Source organism: Actinia tenebrosa, unplaced genomic scaffold, assembly GCF_029948245.1.
Source record: "Actinia tenebrosa isolate PJP-AT-01 unplaced genomic scaffold, QUT_ActTen_1.0 PGA_scaffold4__44_contigs__length_22323623, whole genome shotgun sequence".
In the NCBI taxonomy this organism is placed as follows: domain Eukaryota; kingdom Metazoa; phylum Cnidaria; class Anthozoa; order Actiniaria; family Actiniidae; genus Actinia; species Actinia tenebrosa.
The window spans coordinates 5,716,721-5,739,726 of NW_028292581.1; the positions used below are offsets into that span (position 1 = coordinate 5,716,721).

Below are 23,006 nucleotides of genomic sequence, written 5' to 3' on the forward strand. Positions count from 1 at the left end.
TGACCACGCCGTGTTTTTAAATGGCCCCTCTTTTTCCTTCTTCAAAGTTAGTCCAGTTGTTTGTCTTTTCGTATCAAGGTCATCAAATGCAAGGGACTGTAGACAAGATCAGATTGTCCTCACAGATCACATGACCCTAACCCCTTAAAGTGCCCCTAATGCCTAATTACAGACCTTATGTAAGTTGAAGATATATGCATAAAAATGCGAAAATCAAAAAGCTTTCTAAATTGGATGCATTCCTGATTTTTAAATGAGCTTTGAAAACGCGCCTTTTCATATAAGGCCGCGCGTGCGGGGGACTGGTGCGATTACGTAATCGGGGTGATACGTTCCAAAAGTGAAAGGCTTCCAAGTTGGATTCACTCGTACAATAAGTAAAAGCTCAATATTTCGGCATTTTTTCTTTCTTAAAACTTTTAAAAACAGCGCTCTTGACCCACAAAAAAAAAAGGTGTATCACGGTAAGTCTATACAATTTTTCAGGCTCCTTGAACGCGGTACTGCGGAAATTTCGAGAGGGTGAGTGGACACGAGAATTTTGCCAACTTTTTCGTGCCGTAAAAAATCAGTCAAAATCACATATTGAAGGGGTTGAGAACTATTGCATGGTGATGAAAGGGAGGGTGGTTAATTGTTGCCTCTACCTGAGGGGGTTAGGTTATGTTTGTAAAGCTTTCCATGCGATTTTGCCAACCCAGTTTTTCCATCCACCTCGGAATAGCCAATTATCACTTTCGCATTAGAGTTTCATCCTCTTCCCCAGAATAAAATGGCTTAATACAAGGACTCAAAAGCTGTGGTTATTTCGGCAATTTATTGAAATTACCAAGAAATTTGCTTTTACGTATTGACAATTTTTTTCACGAGACTACAATACAATCGACAATCTACCGTAATATCTAATGGAAAACGGTCCCTTCGATCAGTAATGGTACCACAAAGGGCTCCACTAACAGTTACATTAGTAAACTGTTAGAACCTGTAAGAACTGTTAGGGTGTTATCTCTCAGATGGTAATGTTCCAAAAGTAATCAATCAGTGAACCTCCTTAGAAGTTATACTGATAACGCATGCGCAGAAATAACCTAAGTAAACTAGAATATGGAATAGTGCTGAGCTGGACGATACTATTTTTTACGAGTTCATGATAGCGTTAATACAAATGTAGTGAACAGTCATTTTTAGAAATAAGCGAGTAATATTGATCTGGTGTCGGCAAAACTACCAAGAAAAAGTTGGTACAATTGATTGAGGCAGACATTGAATGGCATATATCTTTGGCATGTGTGTAGATTTAGAAAAGATTGTTTTGCTTCCTCAGAAAGTCTTTCTTCCATTTAGGGAGTTCCATGTAGTTCTCTTTGCTCATCTTGAACACATCCTCGAACTGATCGTCAGTCAAGTACATCTATAGGACGAAAAATAACAACATATTATGCATACCTTAAACAAAACCTCTAAATATAGCCCACTCACGTTGCAAGGCAGCCATATTTGTGTACCAAACGATAGAAACTTAACAAAATAGAGTTCAATTCCCGAAGGATAGAAAACTATATTGTTTTGGTACACAAATATGGCTGCGGTCACGTCACGTCACAAATTCTCTGATGGTTGATTTATGGTATTGCTAAAAAAGCTATTTTTGAATTCAACCAGGATGCAAATATATAAAACCCATTTATGGCCAACGAATATTTGGCCTATAAAGGAGATAACTCGTACTTCTCTTTTTTCAACTTTGACTCCATATGGCAGTTCATCTATTGGTACTTGAAGCTCAGCCAACGAGAATTTACCCTCGGGTACTTCTTCTTCGTGTTCCTTTAACAGAATATGCATTTTTATTACACATTTAGACCGAAGTTATGTTAAAATCTATAATGTATTGTATGAACTGCTTCAAAAACTTAGGTATAATTACCTTTGGCTGAATAGACCAGTTTCGAGTTCCAAATTACCGCTGTGTTCCTTGATTACGGACTCATTTGCACAGGGTTAGCCTCGTATCAGTGTTTAAATATTCACAAATACCACCAGTAAGGTAAAGAATGCACAACTTCAACAGAGCAAACATTTTGAAACTCGATTGACCTTGATTGGAACACGTTAATATATTCTGCACAAACTCGAGGCTAACTCTGTGCAAATGAGTCTGTAATCAAGAAACACAGCGGTAATTTGGAATTCGAAAGGGGTCTATTAGAGCAAACATATGTCGCAAACATGGACTTTTATACATCGCGCATGACATTGATGTACACGTCACTGCCATGCGCAGTGAGTTTTTAAAAAAAGGATCCCCAAGTTGAAGACAGCATGCCCAACTCAAGACAGGCTAGGGGCACACAACCACGATATTTTAAGGGTCGTAAATGATTTGAGTGATAATGACCTTGATGAGGCTCTAGACATCTAATGCACCTTAATCTGATAAATTCGTCTTCATTAGTATTCTTTATTTAAATACTAACGAAGAGGACTTTATGGGATTAAAGGTCCATGCACGTGACGTGTATTGTCCTCCAGTTGGTTCAAAGGTTCATTTATTATGCATGAGGTTTCGAAGAGTGTTGAATGCATGGTCGAGTTAAGAGGTCATTTGTAAAGTCAATGTCAGTCCGTCAAACCATATAAATATGACAGTCAATTCTCTACATACCAATGAAACAGCGTTACGATCCATGGCCAACCGCTTGTGATCTTCAGCAGACATAGTTTCTGTGCGGACGTCCTCCCAGACACCAAAGTAGGCTTTGAAACTGTCTGGCTCTGCTCCTTGGCTTATAACGCAAATGTTCGCATCTGTATCGGTTCGTGGAGTAGGGTCATTTCTGATGAATTCCTTTTGAACGAAACAATTTTTAAAATTAAAAACGTATACTTTGATAAAGTTAAGAAACCATTCTCAGTCAATTATGCATTCCTGGTGTCATATTGCGGGTAGAGAAAGAAATGAAGGAAATACCTGGACGAATTTGATCGTGTCTTCCTTCTCGTCTCGTCTAGCGCCCTTTCCGACCCAGATGTACAAACGATAATAGGTATCCAAAAAGAATACATCATCGGGGATCAAATCATCTTGATCAAATTCGTACACTTCCTCGACTTGAAGAGATCCCATGATGTTGTAACAGTGGAATAACCTGGGTTCATGCTTCGTGTTGCAATCCTAGTAAAAGAAGAATGTTAAAAAACGTAAAAACATCGCTAAAAAATGAGCTATTGCTTTTTGTATTGCCAGTGAGAGTTGAGTTAAAACGTGCGTAAAGAAATCCTTTATTTCACGGGAATAATTAAAATTGGGGATCGGTACTGGGGAAATAATTCAAATATATCATGAATATGATCAACAAGTAATCGAATGATAATTTTTTGTGTTAAATACCACCAATAGAGCGTTTTCACTCATATCACGTGAAACACATAAAATAAGAGTTCAATCCCCCGAGGCTCGAACATGTTTTGTTTTGGTACACCAACATAGCCGCTGTGACGTCACTTAAAAACGCTCTATATGTGACAGCGATGACGTAATCATATTAACGGAGGACCTACTTGAAGATTTGGAATCAGTTCAGTGGGATAGCTTTTCTCTCCACCAAGTGCATTCCAGAAGTCAGCTCTTTCTTCTCCCTCTCGGTAGAAGGTGTAGTTACCAGAAGCTCCTCGTTTTGGGTCCAGTTTAGCAGCAGCCTCTTGAACAACTTTACGCTCATCTCCAGTACTTCCCTTCCCGTACCACAAGAACATTCCTTTTCTGCTGTCCAGGATGAAACAATCGTTACTGTTGAGGTTGGAAGCGTCAACATCGACCTGAAATGAAAGTAAGAGTTATATTGTGCAATGAATGTAGAGCGAAGGGAGCTATCTTTTGTTAAATGGCACCAACATGGCCGCGATGACGTAACTTGCAATCGAAGAATGCTTTTTTTGTCTACTTACCTCTACGACTCTTGCATCGTTCTCTTTCTTGGCTCTTACGTGGTACAGATGGTCTTGGTTGCCATTGAGACGCTAAAAGATAATGTTGGAACATTTAAATAAATGCCGCTAAAATAAAAATTCCTCCCTCCCCTCTCACTGTCAAAGAATCTGGCTACAAGACACTACTCTTCTTTAAACCAGTGGCTTCGCCAGATTATAAACTTCATGAACGTAACCGAGTTTAAGGCCGTGGGCGTTTTGGCAGGAAAGTTCTCACACAGGAATTACGTCACTATGAGCATATGGAAATAAAATAGATTTTTCTCTCGCACATTTTCGTGTTAAAAGTAAGAAATTGAATAGAAATCAATTTTAGAAGGAGCCAGGGCAAATAGAGGAATGATTTTCTTACCTCTTGCTTGACAAGAATGTATCCATTAAAGATGCGCATGAAGTGTGGAGGTTCCTTGCCCTCAATAACACGTTCCTGGAGATTTAAAGAAATTCATTTTTGTTACAGTATTTTACATTGCCCAGTTTCCGTATCGTGGGAGTCCTTGGTAGAAAGAATTTAAGTCGTGACGTATTTCCAGGTCCAACGGCGTCCTCTATTTTCAGATAGAGGGCTCAGAAAAAGCACTAAGATAAAGCAAAAATAATTTAACCTTCACCTGAAACTTGAACCTGATACGAAACTTGAGCTTGATTTACATACCTAACGAAGACTCACAGTTCTGCAGTCAAAAATTTGTAATACCTTTTTTAACAACATTTTAGATCTGTTATAACTACTTTTATTATTTTTCAAATCATCTGAAACAATTACGACTGTGAACAACAAATCCTGTTATGAAGTAAGAAAAATCTTTCTAGAACTGCTTTTCGTTTTGGACCTGGAAAACGCTTTTTTCCATACGAGTGATGTCTTAGCTCTTTTCACAACTCTAATGCATGTACATCCCTCAAAAATATGAGCATAACTTTAACAAACGAGGTTTCTGCGTCCAGATTCTATATTTACCTGCACGGCTAGGCCGCCGAATTCCCGGTCATCAATACTCTCAGCAATCTTTGCAGCTGCTCCTTTCTTTAGCTGTGGGCTTTCGTTTCCCTTTAGAACAGATACAAAAACAAGGTTACGACAAGATTTAGTCAGGCATATTGCACAAACCAGTTATTTAAATACTCTGCCTCTACCTAAATGGGTTTTTCACGAAACTTATAAATTTCGCGATTACTGAGGTTTCGTATTTCGAGCAATTCTTAAATTTCATGGTTTCGGGGGTTCCGCCTATTTCTCGCTACGATCATAGTCCAAGCCATTGTTTTTGCGCTTTCATTCAATGCATCATTCATATTTGTCTTAAAACATAGACATGCATTTCTCGACTAAAATGACTTTCTACTAGCAATAGCGAAAAATAATTTCGCGTTAGTTTCTTGTTTTTGACTCGAGTATAATGACTACGTGAGGCGAAGCGCTAGTGCTTTGCTCTCAACATTCTCTTTCATTCCTGCCTTTTAATGGTAATTAATTAATTATTTATTTATTTGTGTATTAATTATAATTATGGATTTATTTCTCCAATAATTCAAGGTCACCTAATTTTCTAACCTATTTATCGCGTCACTTTAATTTTGGGATTTTTTTGAAATTTGCAAAATCAAACCCAAAATCAAGCTGTCCGATGTTGATGTCAGGGTTTACAATTTCGAAGCGTTATATAGACCCTTTTTGATAATCTTTCAAACTAAAATACTCACAAGCCAGTAGTAGATGATGGTCTTTCTACCCCCTGGGCCATAACTATAGACCAGGACGTAGCAATCAGCGGAGTTAAAGACCAAATTTCTTCCGGAATCCACCAACGTCTTATCATCATCATTATCCCCATCATTCTTCAGAAGGTCGATCTTATAGATCTTAAGCCCATCGCTTTGACCATTATCGTTGGCGTACGGATCATTGACTTCAACACTCCTTGGTTTTTCGTGTAATGCCCTGAAGTCGATTACGGTGTGCACTGACCTTGCTAAATAAGTAAAATAAAATATATTATTTAGAGTTTAGTATATATCACAATAGCTGGTACTGCACGAGTTTGAAACAAGCTATCGATTCATAGACCTTTTCTGAAATAGCGAAAATGGTGTACTACTTTTCGAAGGTCAGCTAAGATTTCTTTTTACTTTATTTCACATTTGGACTGTCTTATTGAGTTTTGAAAAGAATCGCCGTACATTTTCTTATAACATGACACCACAGAAACTAAGAGTCAAATCGCAGTGACGATTGTACTGTCAGTAGTATAGGGAATGGGGGTTCCAGCGCAATCTCAACACGGGGTAAGACCCGCGTCAAAAATCCACCTACGGACGACCCCCACTCCAAGTGTGGTTGAGGGCAACAGCGCACTTAAATATGTTAGTCTATATATGGAGTGCAAAGAATGTAAGAGAACTTTTAAGAAAGAAGCGGATTTGAAAAAGCATTTGAAAATGAAGACGAAGTGTATGAGCAGTTATGATTGTGGATGTGGTAAGAAGTTTGAGACTAAGGTTAAATTGTTTTGGCATTGTCAGGACTGTGAGTACGACTACGACGACCTAAAAAGTGCTTGGTATTAGGTATAAAATATTTCCTATTATATAGATGGAATCCCAAAGCAACTTCAGCACGGTGTCAATACCCGGTAACGGTGAGATTGACGTTAGACAGTTTTGGCGTCAGTCAGAAAGGAAGGTTAAAAGGACTCTCCGAAAAGGTATAGAAGAATTAGGAGCCCTGAAAGCGAGCATAATGGTAGAAGTAAGTTTATCAAAAGACGAGGTAATGACGACAGCAATGTTGCGATCAAAGTCGTTAGTGATATTAGAATCCACGAATCTGGATAGGTCACTCAGTGAAGCCTTAGAAGCAATAATGGAGTCGCTGTCTAACTACACGAAAGAAGGATCGGGTTGGACAGTAGAGGAGGTTGAAGGAATAGAGATAAGTATAGCCAGGTACGTACCCATACGAGGGGGGAGTTACGTACCGCTACCAACGTGGGTAGAAAGGAAGAAGGCTATTGTAAACGTGAAGAATGAAGACAATCGATGCTTTATGTGGGCAATCAGGTCTGCACTGTATCCAGCAGAGAAGGATCCCTGTAGGACAAGTAAGTATCCCACAGATGATTTAGAGTGGGATGGTGTGGAATTTCCCATGCAGTTGATAGACATCCCCATATTTGAGGAAATAAACGATCTAGCAATTAACGTTTACGGAGTCAGAGAGCAGACGATAGTACCGTTAGTTCTGTCAAAAAGTAAAGGAGAGCGCGTACATTTATTCTACCACGGCGGACACTACTCATGGGTTAAACACATTAGCAGACTATTCTACAGACATACTAAGCACAAAGGCAAAAAGTACTTCTGTGACTGCTGCTTGCTGTCATTTACATCCTTAAATGCCCTAAAGAAACACGATGAGATCTGCCGCGGAGTCGAAGAAGTGGCGCAACGGATCCAGATACCCACCAACAAAGAGCTTTCATACGCAGACCATCAAAAGCAGATGCAAGTGCCTTACGTGATATATGCAGACTTCGAAGCGTTGATAACTAAGGAAGAGCAGAAACGTGGTGCCACGAATAAGGTAGGATTACACGAGATCTGCTCCTTTGGTTACATAGTAGTCAGATCAGACGGTAAAGCAAACCCTCCTGTGATTTACCGAGGTAAGAACGCAGCTAATGAGTTTCTAGAAGCATTGCGAGAAGAGGAGGGGGAGATTAGAGAACAATTAAGACGTCCAAAGAAGATGGAATTTACCAAAGAGAACCAGGAGGCTTTTAACAAGGCAAAAAAATGCCACATTTGTCAACATACGCTTCTTCAGTTTGGAAGACGAGCCAAGAAAGCGTGGGATGAAGATGGAAAGTATCTAGGAGAAGCTCATTTTAAATGCGGGAAGTATGCTAAGAAAGGTGAGAAGCCGGGAAAGCCCTCCACGCACTGCATTCACTGCCACAAAGCATTTGTTGAGGATTTCTATGTGGATAAGGTTAGGGATCACTGCCACATCACGGGTAAATACAGAGGAGCGGCTCATTGGAAATGCAATATAAACTTCAAAGTAAATCCAGACATGGAGATTCCGGTGTTCTTTCACAACCTCCGCGGTTACGACTCCCATTTGCTACTACAAGGAACAGACGGCTCCGACGTCAAATGCATACCCAACAACAAAGAGCGCTACATGTCCGTAACTGTGGGTAAGCTAAAGTTCTTAGATTCGCAGCAGTTTATGGCGGACTCCTTAGCAAACCTCGTAAAGTATAACACCAACTTTCCCATTTCCAGTCAATATGGCGCGGAAAGGAAAGGAGTCTACCCATACGAATACATGGATTCCTGGGAGCGATTCGAAGAGCCCCTACCACCCAAAGATCGCTTCTACAGCACCCTAAACGAGTCTGGTATAAAGGACGAAGAGTACCAGCATGCGTTAGATGTGTGGGAAAAGTACTCCTGTGAGAATATGGGAGAATACCACGACATCTACCTACGTTCAGACGTAGTGCTGCTCGCAGATGTTTTCCAAAGCTTTCGAAAGATGGCAATGGAATACTACGGGTTGGATCCCGCTAATTTCTACACGGCTCCTGGGCTCAGCTGGAGTGCTTTGTTAAAGAAGACAAATGCGCAGTTGGATCTCCTAACGGAGTACGACATGTATCGGTTTATGGAAGACGGTATTCGTGGCGGCGTATGCGGACCCAGCCGACGTTACGCCCGCGCAAACAACCCCTTAGTAGAGCACGACCCAGAGAAACCAACCACATACATTTACTACCTGGATGCGAATAACCTTTATGGTTGGGCAATGTCACAGTACCTACCTGTGAGAGACTTCGAATGGGATCCAGTGAAGCCGATAGACTTCTACATGCAGGTAGGAAAGGAGGAAGACAAGGGTTACGTCTTAGAAGTGGATCTGGAGTACCCAGAGCGCCTGCACGACGAACACAATGAGTTCCCCTTAGCACCAGAAGCGATAGAGATACCATTTAAGCAGCTAAGTCCGCTGCAAAAGCAAATGTACCCTGGTTACAAACCGTACAGGAAACTAACTATGAACCTGATGGATAAGAAGAAGTATGTGGTACATTACCGCAACCTGCAGTTCTACGTGCGACACGGAATGCGCGTAGAGAAGATCCACAGAGTCCTAAAATTCACGCATGAACCCTGGATGCGCCCCTACATTGACTTTAACACGCAAAAGCGTACCGCAGCGAAAAATGACTTCGAGAAAAACCTCTTCAAACTGATGAACAACAGCGTGTTCGGAAAGACAATGGAGAACATCCGCAAGCGCGTAAGCGTAAAAATAGTCAGCACCAAAGAGGAAGCAGAAGCATACGTGTCACAGCCAGGCTTCGTTAGATACGTAGAAATGCTGAACTTCTACGTGATTCACATGAAAAGGGCAAACCTCTTACTAAACAAGCCCGTTTACACAGGCTTTACGGTGCTGGATCTATCGAAGCTGCTTATGTATGAGTTCTACTACGATAAGCTTAAGCCAAAGTACGGAGACCGCTGTCGCCTCCTGTACACAGACACCGACTCCCTAATTCTAGAAGTGCAAACGGAAGACGTTTACAAAGACTGCCTCCCCGACATAGACGAGTACGACACCAGCGGTTACCCGAAGGAGCACTTCCTTTACTCTGCGAAGAATAAGAAGGTAATTGGGAAGATGAAAGACGAAATGTTAGGAAACCCCATAGTAGAGTACGTGGGTCTGAAACCAAAGATGTACAGCGTGCTAAAGTTAGACGGCGTAGAAAAGAAAGCTAAAGGCGTAAAAAAGTACGTGGTTAAGAAGGACATTACGCACGAGTCCTACCTCAACGTATTACGAACACGCAAGGAACAGCGGCATAAGATGAACAGCCTGCGCAGCTATGGTCATCAGATACATAACGTCACGCAGGAGAAGGTGTCACTGTCTGCATTTGACGGTAAGCGATGGATGTGTGATGACGGAGTGCATACGATAGCATTCGGACATCACACGATAAGCAGTTCTTCCATGACGAACCCACGTGTGGGGCCATCGTGAAGATAATACAAGATGGACTGACCCTTCTTAGCTATTACGCTTCGGATCTGGTAAGTTTCCAAAGACCAATTAGGATCCGTAGCTCTTTTGGATCCTCCTTCTAATTCACCCGGTCCGTAGAGATATCGGACTGTGACATTACCTAATTTTTTTTCATGGGGGAAGACCGCCCTCGAACTTCTGACGTAGGACTTGTGTTCCACGTGTTTCTTTTTTATGGCATCCTTGGGTTTTATTCCCGTAGCCCTGGCCGCCTCGTTGTTCAAAGCCGCGACGACCTGGGGGAGCCGCTGTGTCCATTCCCTGTTGCGTTTGGAGGGATCTTCCAGCTCTTTCCAATACTGGTACCCAAAGAGACGCTCGGCCAAGGTCTTATTGAATCTTTCGACGATGCTCTGACCCCTGTGGTACTCAGCTTCAGCTCTCCTAATCTTAGTGTCGTGGTCTTTCAGGGTCTTAGTAACCACGCCCATGAACTCTGTCCCCGCATCCACTTGCAGCAGCTTAGGCCATTTCAAGACGCGCTTATAAATCCTACCTAGGGCTTCTGCGACTTCCCCAGAATCCTTGCTGGTTATGGGTTCGGCGTCCTTGTATCTGCTTGCGATATCAACTACGGTCAAAGCGTATTTATAGGTCTTTCTTCTCACCTTGTCGTGCGGTAAGAAAAGCAAATCTGCCTGATGAACTTCATTAGGGGTATTTACGGTAAAGCTGGGCCTGGGAATGTACTTCGGCACGGGAAGATAAACCTGCCAGAGGGTTTGTTTTCTTAGCCAGTTCTTAGCCGTTTCTTCTGATACCCTGGCCGCGGTCGCGAGTTTCTTGATAGCTGACGCCCCTTTCCAATAACCTTCCGGCCCATAGTAAATCCTCTTGAGTTTGTCCTCTACGCGGCCCATTATATGAATAGAATCGCGCTTCGCTTGATTCAAGCGAAGGATAGGACAAGATTGATCTTGCGTCCGTTGAAATCCACCGTCTCTCCGTCCACCTTAATGGTGATGTTTATGCTTTCTACCAAATTAGACAAGTCATAGCTCAAAGAAATGGGAGTGTATTCTACTGGGTCAAATGGATTACCTTTGGGCAGAAACTTGGACATAAGAGAAGACTTTTCCCCATTGCTGTAACTATTGACCAAGTCGCAATAGACTTCGTAAGAGGATGCGACTTTCCATTTCACAGGTATGGCTGTGTCGGTAATTGTCTTGCCTGAGGCACATAATAATGACCCCAATGGGTCAGACTTTCCAAAAGTTACTGAATAGTTTGGCATATTATGTTTGAAGGTCATTTCGTGCGGCAATCCTGTGGTGAGCGTATAACCGTGTTTTGCTAATTCCTTAGCAAGGGTGATTGGCGTGTAATGTCCATCGGGCAGCAATATGCCTTGATAGTTGCCGCCGCCTTTATGCTCAGTGATCAAGGCATTGACTAAATTATACCAAGAATTGTACAAAGAGCAACTAACCAGCCGAACCTTATGGGCTTTAATGGGGGGATTCAAATAAGTGGTAAAGTTATTTTTATCGCTTTCCAAAAAGACGATCATATATTTCAGGAAACACAGTTTCCTTCGTTAGAGCAGATACGCCAAAGCTACGCCTCCTGCCAGCCCTGCGACTCCTACGAAGACCAACTCATTGTCTTTTTGTTTCTTAGAAGGCTGATAGTAATTCTTAAACTGAGGCCTTTTTAACCCCGTTAATGCCGCGGGGTGTGCTTGCGCATAGAGCTTAAAGGCGTAGTCTGTATTTTCGAAGTTTTTATTCGCCTGCATTTGGTCTTGGTAGTTCTTGTCCAACCAATCCCTGTAAGCTTGTCTTTTTTCATTCCAAGCCGCCACGTCCCTTTGATATTTCTCCAGCGCTAAGTCGTGTCTCTTCCTTTCGGCGGCCAAATCTCCGCTGCGATCACCTCTAACTAATCTATCCAAATACTGACCACCATAATTAGCTCCAGTGAATGCTAAAGCTGCAATAACTCCACCTGCGACCACGCTAGCCATTATATATTAGAAAATCACAGGGATTTTCACGAGTTACACCGTAGGGAGGTACTTTTCCTTCCGTAGGTAATCCTTTACCATGATAGCCCCACCCACGGCAGCGGTCATCTTGGCAAAGTTAGCGAAGCTCTTGCTTGGGTCTTCAGTAAAGTCTTCTTTGAGCACTTTCTTACCTACCCAACCAATACCCGCAACGATGGAAGTAATGATAGCTGCTTCTTCAACAGTTTTCAATAACGCGGTTGACATTATATTACAGAGCGAGAAGGTTATTACTCCATTTCAGGGATCTTACTTTTTCTAACAGCCGGTTCCACAGGTGCGCGATACGTTGGTGGTTCTACCTTTTTCGTTGCCCGCCATTGTAAGTAAAGGCTGCCTGCTGCTATAGCAACTCCTAACGCGCCAATGACGTACCCAGGATTAATGAAGGATTCCTCTTCTTTTTCCTCCACCTTTTCTTCTTTTTTGGCTTTGTTCTTTTTATTCATCTCCGCGAGCTTCTTACCGGCAGCGACTCTGCCTGGAGATTTAACCTTGGTAATCTTTTGCTCCTCTTGGGGCTGCTCTACCTTCGACTCTGGTTCACTCATTTATATCTAAGGACTTGAAGGACTTGATAAGTACTTGACTAAGTACTTAAGGACGACTTGGAAATAACCTGGGCGCGACCTGACCAAGTACTTAAGGACGACTTAACTAAGTACTTGAGGCGACTTGATCAGGTACCTCAGCAAGTGCTGCCTGGAAGACCTTTTCGACTTCTCTGTCCTTTTTGAAGTCCTTCCAAGATGTTCCGAAGGAACCTAGTACCTCCTTCAAGTCGACATGCTGAGCTACGTGAAGTGCCGCAGAGGCGACTGCCATTAACTTACCGCACTTCAAAGACAACCAGCCGCAGGTTATCTTAAGTTCTTGGGCGATGACATAGTCATCACTAATGTCCTTCCGTAGTTGCTCCACGTCGTCTATGGGCAGCGCAAGTCCGAGAAGCTTGGTGGCCAGCTTAATGGCTGAGTCTGCTACGGCGTCCGTGGTCTTACTTGCAAGGGCGGCCTCGTACCTCTTATGGAACTTCTTAACCTCCTCTTCTGACAACTTATTAACCTGCTCATGGGTAAGTTCCTTGCCTATCATTTCTTTGCACTTCCCAGATGACACAAGGATGTTGAGTTGTTCCTTAAGGTTACTTTCGTCTAACTGCGCGGGGACTTCATCTAAGAGCTGCTCAATCTCCATATATGTTAATGGAATACGGAAACCTCAAAGAGAAGATCATCTTGGAATGTTGGTGCGTTTTTAGGTGCCGCATGTATTCGTGTAACTGTTCCTTAGATATCTCACCGCCGTAGTCGCTTAAGATGGTTTCCAGGTCAGACTTACTGGGCGTATAAAATACTACGAGAGAGCCTATGTTTTCCCTGAAGGGCTTAGAGACGCTGGTAAGCTGCTGCGAGAGCAACCAAACGCTGATATTGTCGTGTCTACCGCTGAAGGCGAGCTTAACGAGCTCGGAGGTGCGCTTTTTTACGTCATCCCCGCAGGCAATGTCATCCAATATGAGGAGCGTCTGCGTATCTTTAGGGAATTGTTTGTGCCAGAACTTCAAATGGCTGGATAACTCGTTAGGGTCTAAGATATCTACGAAGAAGTCGTCATCGTTCACTCCTATACCCGTCCAGGTGCGGTTGTTCACGTAGGTGGGGCAAAGCAGCACGATGTAGTCGAAGCGGTATCTAAAGGGTCCTAATAGCTGCTCCACGACGAATTGGGTCTTTCCGCAGCCGGTGGGTCCTACTATCAGAGCATTGCAGGGAATATGGTTCGGATCCATTATATATACGATGGACCCAGTGGACGCAGTAAGAAGGATTGCCGGCGACGCAAAAGATAAAAGAGACACCATAGAAATGCAAAGGGAGGAGATCGATCGGCTGAAAGAGCGCGTGCAGGAATTGTATGATGAAATGTGCGGTCTGAAGCGCGCGGAGAGGTTTGGTGCGCTTTTGACGATGGCCGGTTGGGCAAAAGAAAGCGTGCAGGACTTTATTAAGTATCCCTTATAAGGGTTAATAAATTCTTATTATATAATGAAGTGTAAGGATTGCGACAGGGAGTTCAGTAGCAAACAGGCTTTGCAATATCACCAAAAAAAGAAGGTATGTTTTAAAGAGGTGGATAACGTCACCACCTGTGGCACTTGCAGCCGGCAGTTTAGCAGCAAACAGGCGCTGCGATATCACGTGGAAGGAAGGGTGTGTTTGAAGTCTAAGGAAAGACGCTGTGCTGATTGCAATCGGCTCTTTAGCACGCCCCAAATGTTGCAATACCACCAAGAAAATAGGGTGTGTTTAAAGGATGTGTGTGCGCGCTGTGGGGAGCTCTTAACCGACGCATGGCATCAACATAGATGTCGTGGTAATTATGATTTGGACGTCGTATGCGAGGAGCATGGTGATATCGCTGCGAGATGTTGCCCAGCGGAAACCATAAGGAAGTTAACTCTTCGTAAGAAAGAAATAGACCAACGCTTTACGGAGTTCGACCGCGCCGAAGGTACGCGCTGGGAGAACGCAGAGTATTGGAGTGCGCCCTGTGACGCGTGTGGCGGCTTAAGGAAAGGAGATGATCATATCTGGCAGTGTTTGTGCCCGCAGCATCATCCCCGCGGTTTTAAGGAGTACTTGGATCGCTTTGATGATTGGCATGCCCAAAAACGTGGAGGTAAGAAAAAGGCGTCCTTAGTTTGCGCAAAGAGTCTCAAAATGCACTCTTATATTTATTAATATTCTTTGATTCTTTATTAAGAAGAAAAGAAGATACATTAATAAATATAAGGACCCCTTTTGGAGAAGGTATGCAGAACTCAATAAGAAAAGAAGATACATTAATAAATATAAGGACCCCTTTTAAAAGGTATATGCTAGCCTACGCAGCCGCATTCTTTGGAGGCATTCTAATTACCCTTTCAATATATGGACTGTATTACTTGCGAACTACCTGCCGACTGCATTACCCCTCGTAAGCCGCGTAAAAAATACGCCTGCCTTCATTGCGACAGGGTATTCTCCGAAGGATCCTTTGTGGGGCATTGGTGCTCCGCGGATCCTAAAGCGCAGCGGGCGCTTAACTACAAAGAGGAGATGGAGTGACTCTTCTTTCAATGTCAAACTTCCATCGGCCATTTACCTTACCATAGCTGCGTAAGTGGGTGAATTCCTCGCCCTGAATTACGTACCGCACGCAATCCGGCGCCCAAAGGGAATATTCCTTACCTTCTAAGTCTTTGAGGACTAACCGTAAACGGTCGATGTCTTCGAAGACGACGTAATTTTTTATTTCGTATGCTTTACCGTGGACAAGATCACGCCAGTGAGTCAAGCTGAGCTTCATTATACCTATGGAATATCTTTAGGTGCGTTTTCAAAGTGGCGTAGGACTTAAACCGCTTTACACAGCCCTTACAGGGAATACGAATACCATCCGCGTAATCCATCAGGGCACGGCAGATAATGTCGTAATCGTTGCTAACCATCGTTAGGTAACCATTTACGTCAAGCTGTGAGATTTTCTTAGATTGCTTCGCGGATAAGACGCCGTTTCCTTTTGGGGTTTTCAACTCAATACACAACCCGCGGTATTTCTTATGCGCATTTAGGATCAAAAGGTCGGGTTGACCGGCTTGGTAGCCTTTTCGCCAGCAGGTTATTCGCTTGCTGTCTGAATCTTGAAGTTCGCCAAGACCCGGCGCTATGATGAAATCGGGGTAAAACCTACGTGTGTAGTCGACGACCTTCGCGTGTAGGTCGGCTTCATTTTCGATCTTGAATACTAACTTGTTTGGGCCGCCAAACCGCCTTTCTATTGCATATTTACCCGTTTTCCTTAGCGCGGGTAGGACTTCCTCAAAGACCCAATCACGAAACTCCACAGCTTTGGGTAGTTTGGAGCTAAATATCAGTTCGTACAAACCAGGTTCGGATATAAACACGGCATTTGGTTGCGTAGTAAAGGAGCGGTGATTCGCAGCCCCTTGTAGATCAACCCATTTTTTCTGGTATTTCTCAGATACGTGTGCTCTAATTGCATCTCTAGGGCGCTCATAGCCCAACGCCAAAGCCACCTCCTTTGCTTTGAAGTACAAAGTTTCGCCTTGCACTATGCATTGCAGTTTGGTGTCGTTGTTTTGGAATACGCGGAGCATTGTATATCTAAGAAATATTTTAATATGCAACGCTCTTTAGCTGATTCATTTCTACGCTCAGTTGCGCGTCTGAGACGACGAAGACGTAGCAGTTTATCTTATCGCCGTCGCCCGCACTGGCGTTTTTGGTGCGTTTGATCTCCAATGTTATGCCGTCCTGCGTATTTACTAGACGTAAACCCTGACCATGTAGGTCTTCGTCGTTAATGGTGCGCATGTCAATCCATAACGCATATTTGTCCTTAAAGAATTCCTCAGGGCTAATTTGGTCGCCAAACTTGCGCATTGCCTCCCTGTACACGTCTGCGGGCTTTATCCCCTGGGAGTAGACCTTGTTTGGGACTCCGTTGATATTCACGCCGACGTTAGTAATGTTGGGGTTGTGAAAGGCTTCGGAGTCGCGCTTACCGGCTTCGTAGGGTTTGGCAAACACCAACATTAACCCCGTGAGACTTCTTCGGGGGAGGTTAATGCTTTGGTTGATAACCTCATCCGTCTTATCCAAGAAGCTAAACGTCTTATACATCACTACGTGGTCGTAAAGGAATGCCTTTCCGGAGCTGTATTCCATGCCAGCGCTACGGGCCAGCTCTTCGCTGTACACCGTTTCGTACTGTAGCTCTAAGTTGGTAATAGAGTATGGGGTTGTTGTGGTAAGTGCAGTGCTTAGCCCACCAATGATGTTATTAGCATCTGCTAAAGTTACTTCAAACTGTAACTCGGATAACTGTCTTGGGTAATACACGCCGTGATTCGTGATTACTTCAAAGTCCAGTGGTATGACATACTTACTACCATAGGCGGTCTTTATTCGCTTTGCGTCTGCCACTGCGGTTTCTCCGCTGCCGTCAGTAGGTTGCGTTTTCGTAGGTGTGCGGACCTTACGTAGAATGACACTACCAATTCCCTGCTCTATCCTTTGCGCGCGGTCAAATGCTGTTAACCATAAGTCTTTGTACGTGGTATACAGATCGTACCTATTTAAGTCCAGCAAGGATTCCCCGGCGAACTTTACGCGCATCTTAGAAACGATGTTGCGACCCACGTTGTTAACGATAATCCTTTCATCTGTGGGGCTTGACTGCACCGCTAGGTCGAACCTTAACGCCAAGGTGCCAGGAACTAAGACTAGGTTATCCGTTAGGCGGGGCACGCCTACGTACAGGGTTTCCCCTGGCTTAGCGCTAGAAGGTGTGAATGTGACCCGGTGAAAGGTGCGTTCTGCTTTCAGCCCGCCAACCTGCTTAGGTAATACGTTGGGATTTAACTTTGAGCTTATCATATATAATGGAAGTAGAAGGAACAGACCCCGACTTCGATCCCACCACTGAGGAAGGTCAGGCTGACATTAACGACGGTGATGAAGAACCGCTGCTTCCCACCCAACAAGTCGACGATTCCCTAAGGGATAGGATTGCAAAGGCCCTAAGACATCCCAAAGCACGCGAGTACACGTTTCCGCGTGAGCACATAGAGCTTCAAAACATGGGCGAGCCGGAAGCAGCCGCGCGGGAAACCGTAGAGTGGGCAAAGCAGGAGCTAGAGCTGCGCTACGACAACTTTGATGCTGACGACGTAAAGCTCACGGAAAAGGGGGATAAAGTTTTCATAAGCGTTCAAGACTTAAGATTTCCTGACAAAGACCGCTGGACAAGACCACAGCAACTATTTGATGAGGAGGGTAACGTTAGGGGTGACGTCTTGAGATTAAAAGGCTTTCAGCGTGCTACTAGAACCCTGTTAGAAAGGCTACACAACTTAACCGAAAGGACCAACGCGGTAAAACATGCTGAGGATCTTCAAAAGGAGTTAAAAGAAAAAGACGAAGAATATGCAAGGCTAAGCAAACTACTTGCCAGCGCAGAAAGCAATTCCTCTCAACGAAATGAAAAAATAAAAGAATTAGAAAACCAGTTGAGCCAGACCCTGCGCGCATTAGACGTAGTACGGGAGGACTTGGAAAATTCTCCAACGGAAGCACTGCGGGAAAGGGAGGAAGAATATGAGGAGCAAAGACAGCGGCAGGCTGACGCGTATGCGAAGGTAGTTGAATTCAGAGATCAAGAAATAAGGAAAAGGGAAGAACAAAGGGATATTGTTCTGCGTGAAAGGGAAGAAATACGAGAAGAACTCAATGCTGTCCTACAGGCGTTGGACGTAAAAAGCGAAAACCTGCGGGCTGAAATGTCTGACTCCTTGGTAGAAAGGCGAATGTTAATGTCTGAAATCAATGCAAAAACAGATCAAATTCAACAGAGAGATCAAGCCATCGAAGACTTGGAGTATGAAATAGAACGACAGCGGGGGGTAATCGAAGATCAAGAACGCCCTGAGGAAGAAAAGGAGGCTGCTCAAAAGGAAATGGAAAATCTAGAGGTGCGCCTTGCGGAGTTGCGGGTGGAAAAGGAAAGCCTGGAAAAAGAGCTGGGGCTTACCACCAAGGAAAAAATAAAAAGAGCTCTGGTGAAGTATGGCGTTCCACTGGCATTTGCGGTCGCTATTAGTACCGTAGTAGGAGTTATCCTTAGCACGCTTAAGGCTACAGGCGCGGGCGTAAAGAAATTAGGCAATGGACTAACGGACTTGGGAAAAAAGATGGCAGCCGGTCTTCCTGGGCTGCTGGGTTCGGTCGTTTCCTTGGCACTTAGGGCCGGCGGCGAACTGCTAAAGTTTGTGGGGAATAACATTTGGATCCTCGTAGTAGCTATTGGAGTGGTACTCCTGAAGAAGATGAGGGGTTGATCTTATCCTTGTGTATTACTGGTGGCTTATCGTCGTCGGGTGTCCGAGGCGTCCTCGACTGGGGATAAGTAAAGATGGTATTCGCGCCGCCTTGATAATGCGGAACTAGCGGCAGCACGCTCATGGTGCTAATGGGCTTATGATTCCAAGTAGCATCCGTTGGAGGATTTTTTGCCGGGGCGGCATTTATCCGAAGGTAGGCAACGTCGTTGGGAAGAACCTGAAGCTTCGCATATTGACAATTGGCTATCATGTGAAAAGTTACCGGCGTTAAGTCTTCTACAGTCGGCGGTGGGGGTTCCGACGAGAAATGAGCTGGGTTCCTATTATTATCTTTTTTTCTGTAGGGTAGTAATGGGCGGTCATTCTCATCAACGATCCTAAACCCGACATTACACGAATACCCCGTCGAAATGCTAATGGTACACATGATCAATCCCAGGCCCCCAACCTTCACCCACAGCCCGGTGTCATGCCAATGCTGTTCTAAGTAGTCCTTCTCCTCCAAAAAATGTAGAAACCAATCTTCCTTCGCGTGTGGGTTCATATATTTCAGCAAATAAATTTGCTTCTAGAGACTCATTACCGTAAGGGTGCTAATGGTCTTGTGATTATAAACCGTATCTCTCTGATTTTCTATGCTATTTATGCAAACGCTCCCGGTGTCATCTACGCGCATTTGCAGCTTTACCTTCCCATGGCAATCGGCGACCATGTGGAAAGTCCAAGCTGATAAATTTTCGGCGCTGCCGGGGTTGGGCTCTACGGAGAAATGCGCAGGCTCCCTGTTGTTCGTCTTCACGCGCATAGGCTGCAGTATGCCATTCTCATCCAGGAACCTAAAGCCGACGTTGGCGTGACTACTCGCGCCAATGCAAATACTACAAAGGATCAATTTCTTTCCTGAGTAATTCAAATTCACGGACATGCCCGTGACATCAACCCAAGATGCCTGGTTGTATTTTTTCTCGCCTGCGTAAGTCGTATAGACACAATCTACTCCAGCTACGTAGGGGTTGTTCATCGCCATATATAATAGCTCAGACCAACACCCGCGGCGGCTAAGCCGGCTTTTAGTAAGTTATGGTCATATTCCTCAGGTATCGCAGGCAGGACCTTCTTTGATGGTTTCTTAACTACGGGTAGCTTCGTTTCGTGTGACTTTTTTAGCTTCTCTACGAAGTGAGGAATGTTCCTAAGAGTGTCAGAGTTCACGTCATTCACCCCAAACTTCATATCCTTAGTAGCTCGTTGAAGTTTGTTGTTGTATCCTACTACAGAACCAGTATTTATAGATAAATTACTGGGCATTAACCAACAACCCGGGGCTACGGCATAGTCCAACCTTGCTTTGGAATTTTGTATGGCTAGTTGGTAACGCTGTACGCCCTTGCTAATATCACCCTCCAAAATCGAACTTTCGAATAAGATCAAGGCTTCGGCTCGCGTCTCTTCTGCGGCGCCCGTATTTCCCACTATACTTGATCGGGTATTTACCTGAGCTCCAAGGATAGAATACACGTAAGCTTCTATGCTGCGGTTCAAACGGGCAAGGCCGGCTCTAGTTAGTCCTTTACCTTCTGGGGGTATGAAATTAAGATATTGCTTCGTTTGCTCGTCGTTGGTAATCTTAATAATCAGCGGGTTAGCCCCTGCATACTTACCGCCCTCGTCTTTAAACAGAGGCCCGTCTCTGACTTCCTTAGTGGTTTTGGCATTTGGTTCAAAGAAGGTGCTACTGTCGTGAGTTTCCTTATGATATCCCGTGTTCCATCGCAACTGCAGCGCATGAACTTCCCTGTTGCTTAGCTCGTGCCCACCAATCCCCCAATAAGCCCAAATGTGCCCCAAACCATTGTTAGCACCGGTAGTGCATCGGAAATCCTTCCCTACAACACCGAACTCCTTACAAAGTCGGTCGTAAGCAGGAACGTTGTATTTATTATCTCTTGGATAAAACGTGGCATCTCCCGGTAATGCAGTAACGCCCATCTCATGCAGTATTCTTCGGACGGTAAAGTGGAAGTGAAACATAAATATCGAATTCTTCATCAAGTTTGCACTTACACCGCAGCCGCTAGTGGCACACCAAACCGCAAAGTTTAGTTGCTGCGGCCAATAACGCATGTTAGGACCACTTAACCATTCATGAGATTCCTTAGCGGTGGTATGATTAATGGGAACGTTTTTGAAGATATCTCGCACCTTTAACGAAAAGGAATGGTTGTTAGAGATCCGCATGTTCAACGTTAGGTCCAAGCTTGGATGTTCATTAAATGAAACCGCGGGTATCGGATAAGTACCGGTACCAAGCAATAATTCCTTTGACCAACCTTGCACGGGTTTAGGCTTAGGATGCTTCAGCTGAGAGTCTATCTGATCGACCAGCGTAGGTTTCAAATCCTCATTGCTGTACATCCTAGAGCCGTTATAGTAAATCCCATCGGGTCTCCTTTCGAACTTACTAGGGTCTGCATGCGGAAACATCTTCCTGAAGGCCCTCCAGTTCCAGTAATCCCGGTTGTCGTGATGTGGCTGCTCCTCAATATCATTCCCAAAAGCGTCGTACATTAGTATATATAATGGATGTTATACCATCAGCACCTAAGTTGTACCCAGATGTTCCCTATACTACACCTAACGAACTAAACGGTGAAAACTTTCGTCTGAATAAAGCGAACTTAATCCTGGCTTACTTGGAAGGGCAGGCAAAACACTATGAAAAAGTTAGAAAAAAGTACGTCAGAGCCCGGAGTACGCTACATAAGATTTCGATAACTTTGGGGTCTATATCTGTTGTGTTAACGGGCTCCGGCGTTGCTACTTCGCTTACTGGGCCGGGAATAATCGTTGGAGTTCCTTTGGCCGGCGTTGGGGCAGCCTGTGGTATTATCTCGGCTGTTGCTACGGGTATTATGAAAAAGCTATCCACGAAAATATCCAAGCATGACACGACAATAGCTCTGTCTAGGGCTAAAGTAAATACTATTACCGACCTTGTCTCAAAGGCTTTGCGTGACAGAAAGATAGACGACGTAGAATTCTCGCTTATTCTGACCGAAGAAGACAAATACGAGAAACTAAAGTCGGGCATAAGGAACAAAAAAACAGTCGTAAAAGATCTTTCCGAGGAATCTCGCAAAAAGATCTACCAGGAGGCAAAAGAAGAGCTTCAAAGAAAGCTTGCTCAGTAAACATCTGCTTTGAAAAAAGCAAAACAGGATTCTATTTACATATTGAACGCCGGCTGTCTGGTTCATATGCAAATTAGTTTCACAAAATATTACGCAGCCTGCATCGTTTTCACAAAATATTACACAAATGTGAAAAAACTTGTGTAAAATCATCTTCTCGGAAGCAAAACAGGATTCTATTTACATATTGAACGCCGGCTGTCTGGTTCATATGCAAATTAGTTTCACAAAATATTACACAGCCTGCATCGTTTTCACAAAATATTACACAAATGTGAAAAAACTTGTGTAAAATCATCTTCTCGGAATCCATTCTAACAGCGGGTGACTGGGGTCTATTTTATAAAATATTTCGTAAATTACGTCAGGATAATAAGGAATATCCTTATTCAGCCGACAAAACATCCACTCGGCTTTTGTCATATCAGAAACCTCAGGAATAGACTTACCGGTAATTTCAGACAAAAGATAGGGAATAGCTTTGTAATATTTCCCTAGTTTTAATTTTTTCAACGTTTTCCGTAGACTTTGTGGGGTTGGCTCTTCTAAATGGTCTATGATTTTCTTCTTTACTTCGTTGTCTAAATATATCGGATGTAAACCTTGGATATGACTCATCCAGTCCCTGAAGTATTTTAATCTCTTATATGGCGTTTTCTTACGACCTCCATTGGCGTAATACTGCTCTCTGGTAGCATTTGGTACGGCATTACGAATATTCTTACCACACTCGTAACACTGTGCTGACGTGTCGTCTTCTATTTGCATTTTCTTACCACAACACCAAAAGGGTTCTGGCTTAGGTAC

At 43.8% G+C, this 23,006-nt stretch overlaps 1 protein-coding gene across 2 annotated transcripts in view; it reads right to left on the bottom strand.

The window, feature by feature from the left end:
• Nucleotides 1-798: 798 nt before the first annotated feature.
• Nucleotides 799-23,006, bottom strand: part of LOC116296709 (scinderin) — a 30,224-nt gene continuing 8,016 nt past the window's right edge. For both annotated transcript variants that reach the window (XM_031704772.2, XM_031704773.2), the window contains 9 exons: nt 5,695-5,963; nt 4,952-5,041; nt 4,343-4,417; nt 3,949-4,020; nt 3,562-3,819; nt 2,972-3,175; nt 2,666-2,848; nt 1,729-1,827; nt 799-1,411 (listed from right to left, as the gene is read on the bottom strand). In XM_031704772.2, the coding sequence (XP_031560632.1) occupies nt 1,298-1,411; nt 1,729-1,827; nt 2,666-2,848; nt 2,972-3,175; nt 3,562-3,819; nt 3,949-4,020; nt 4,343-4,417; nt 4,952-5,041; nt 5,695-5,963 (1,364 nt within the window). In that variant the 3' untranslated portion in view covers nt 799-1,297. The remainder of the gene's footprint in view (nt 1,412-1,728; nt 1,828-2,665; nt 2,849-2,971; nt 3,176-3,561; nt 3,820-3,948; nt 4,021-4,342; nt 4,418-4,951; nt 5,042-5,694; nt 5,964-23,006) is intronic.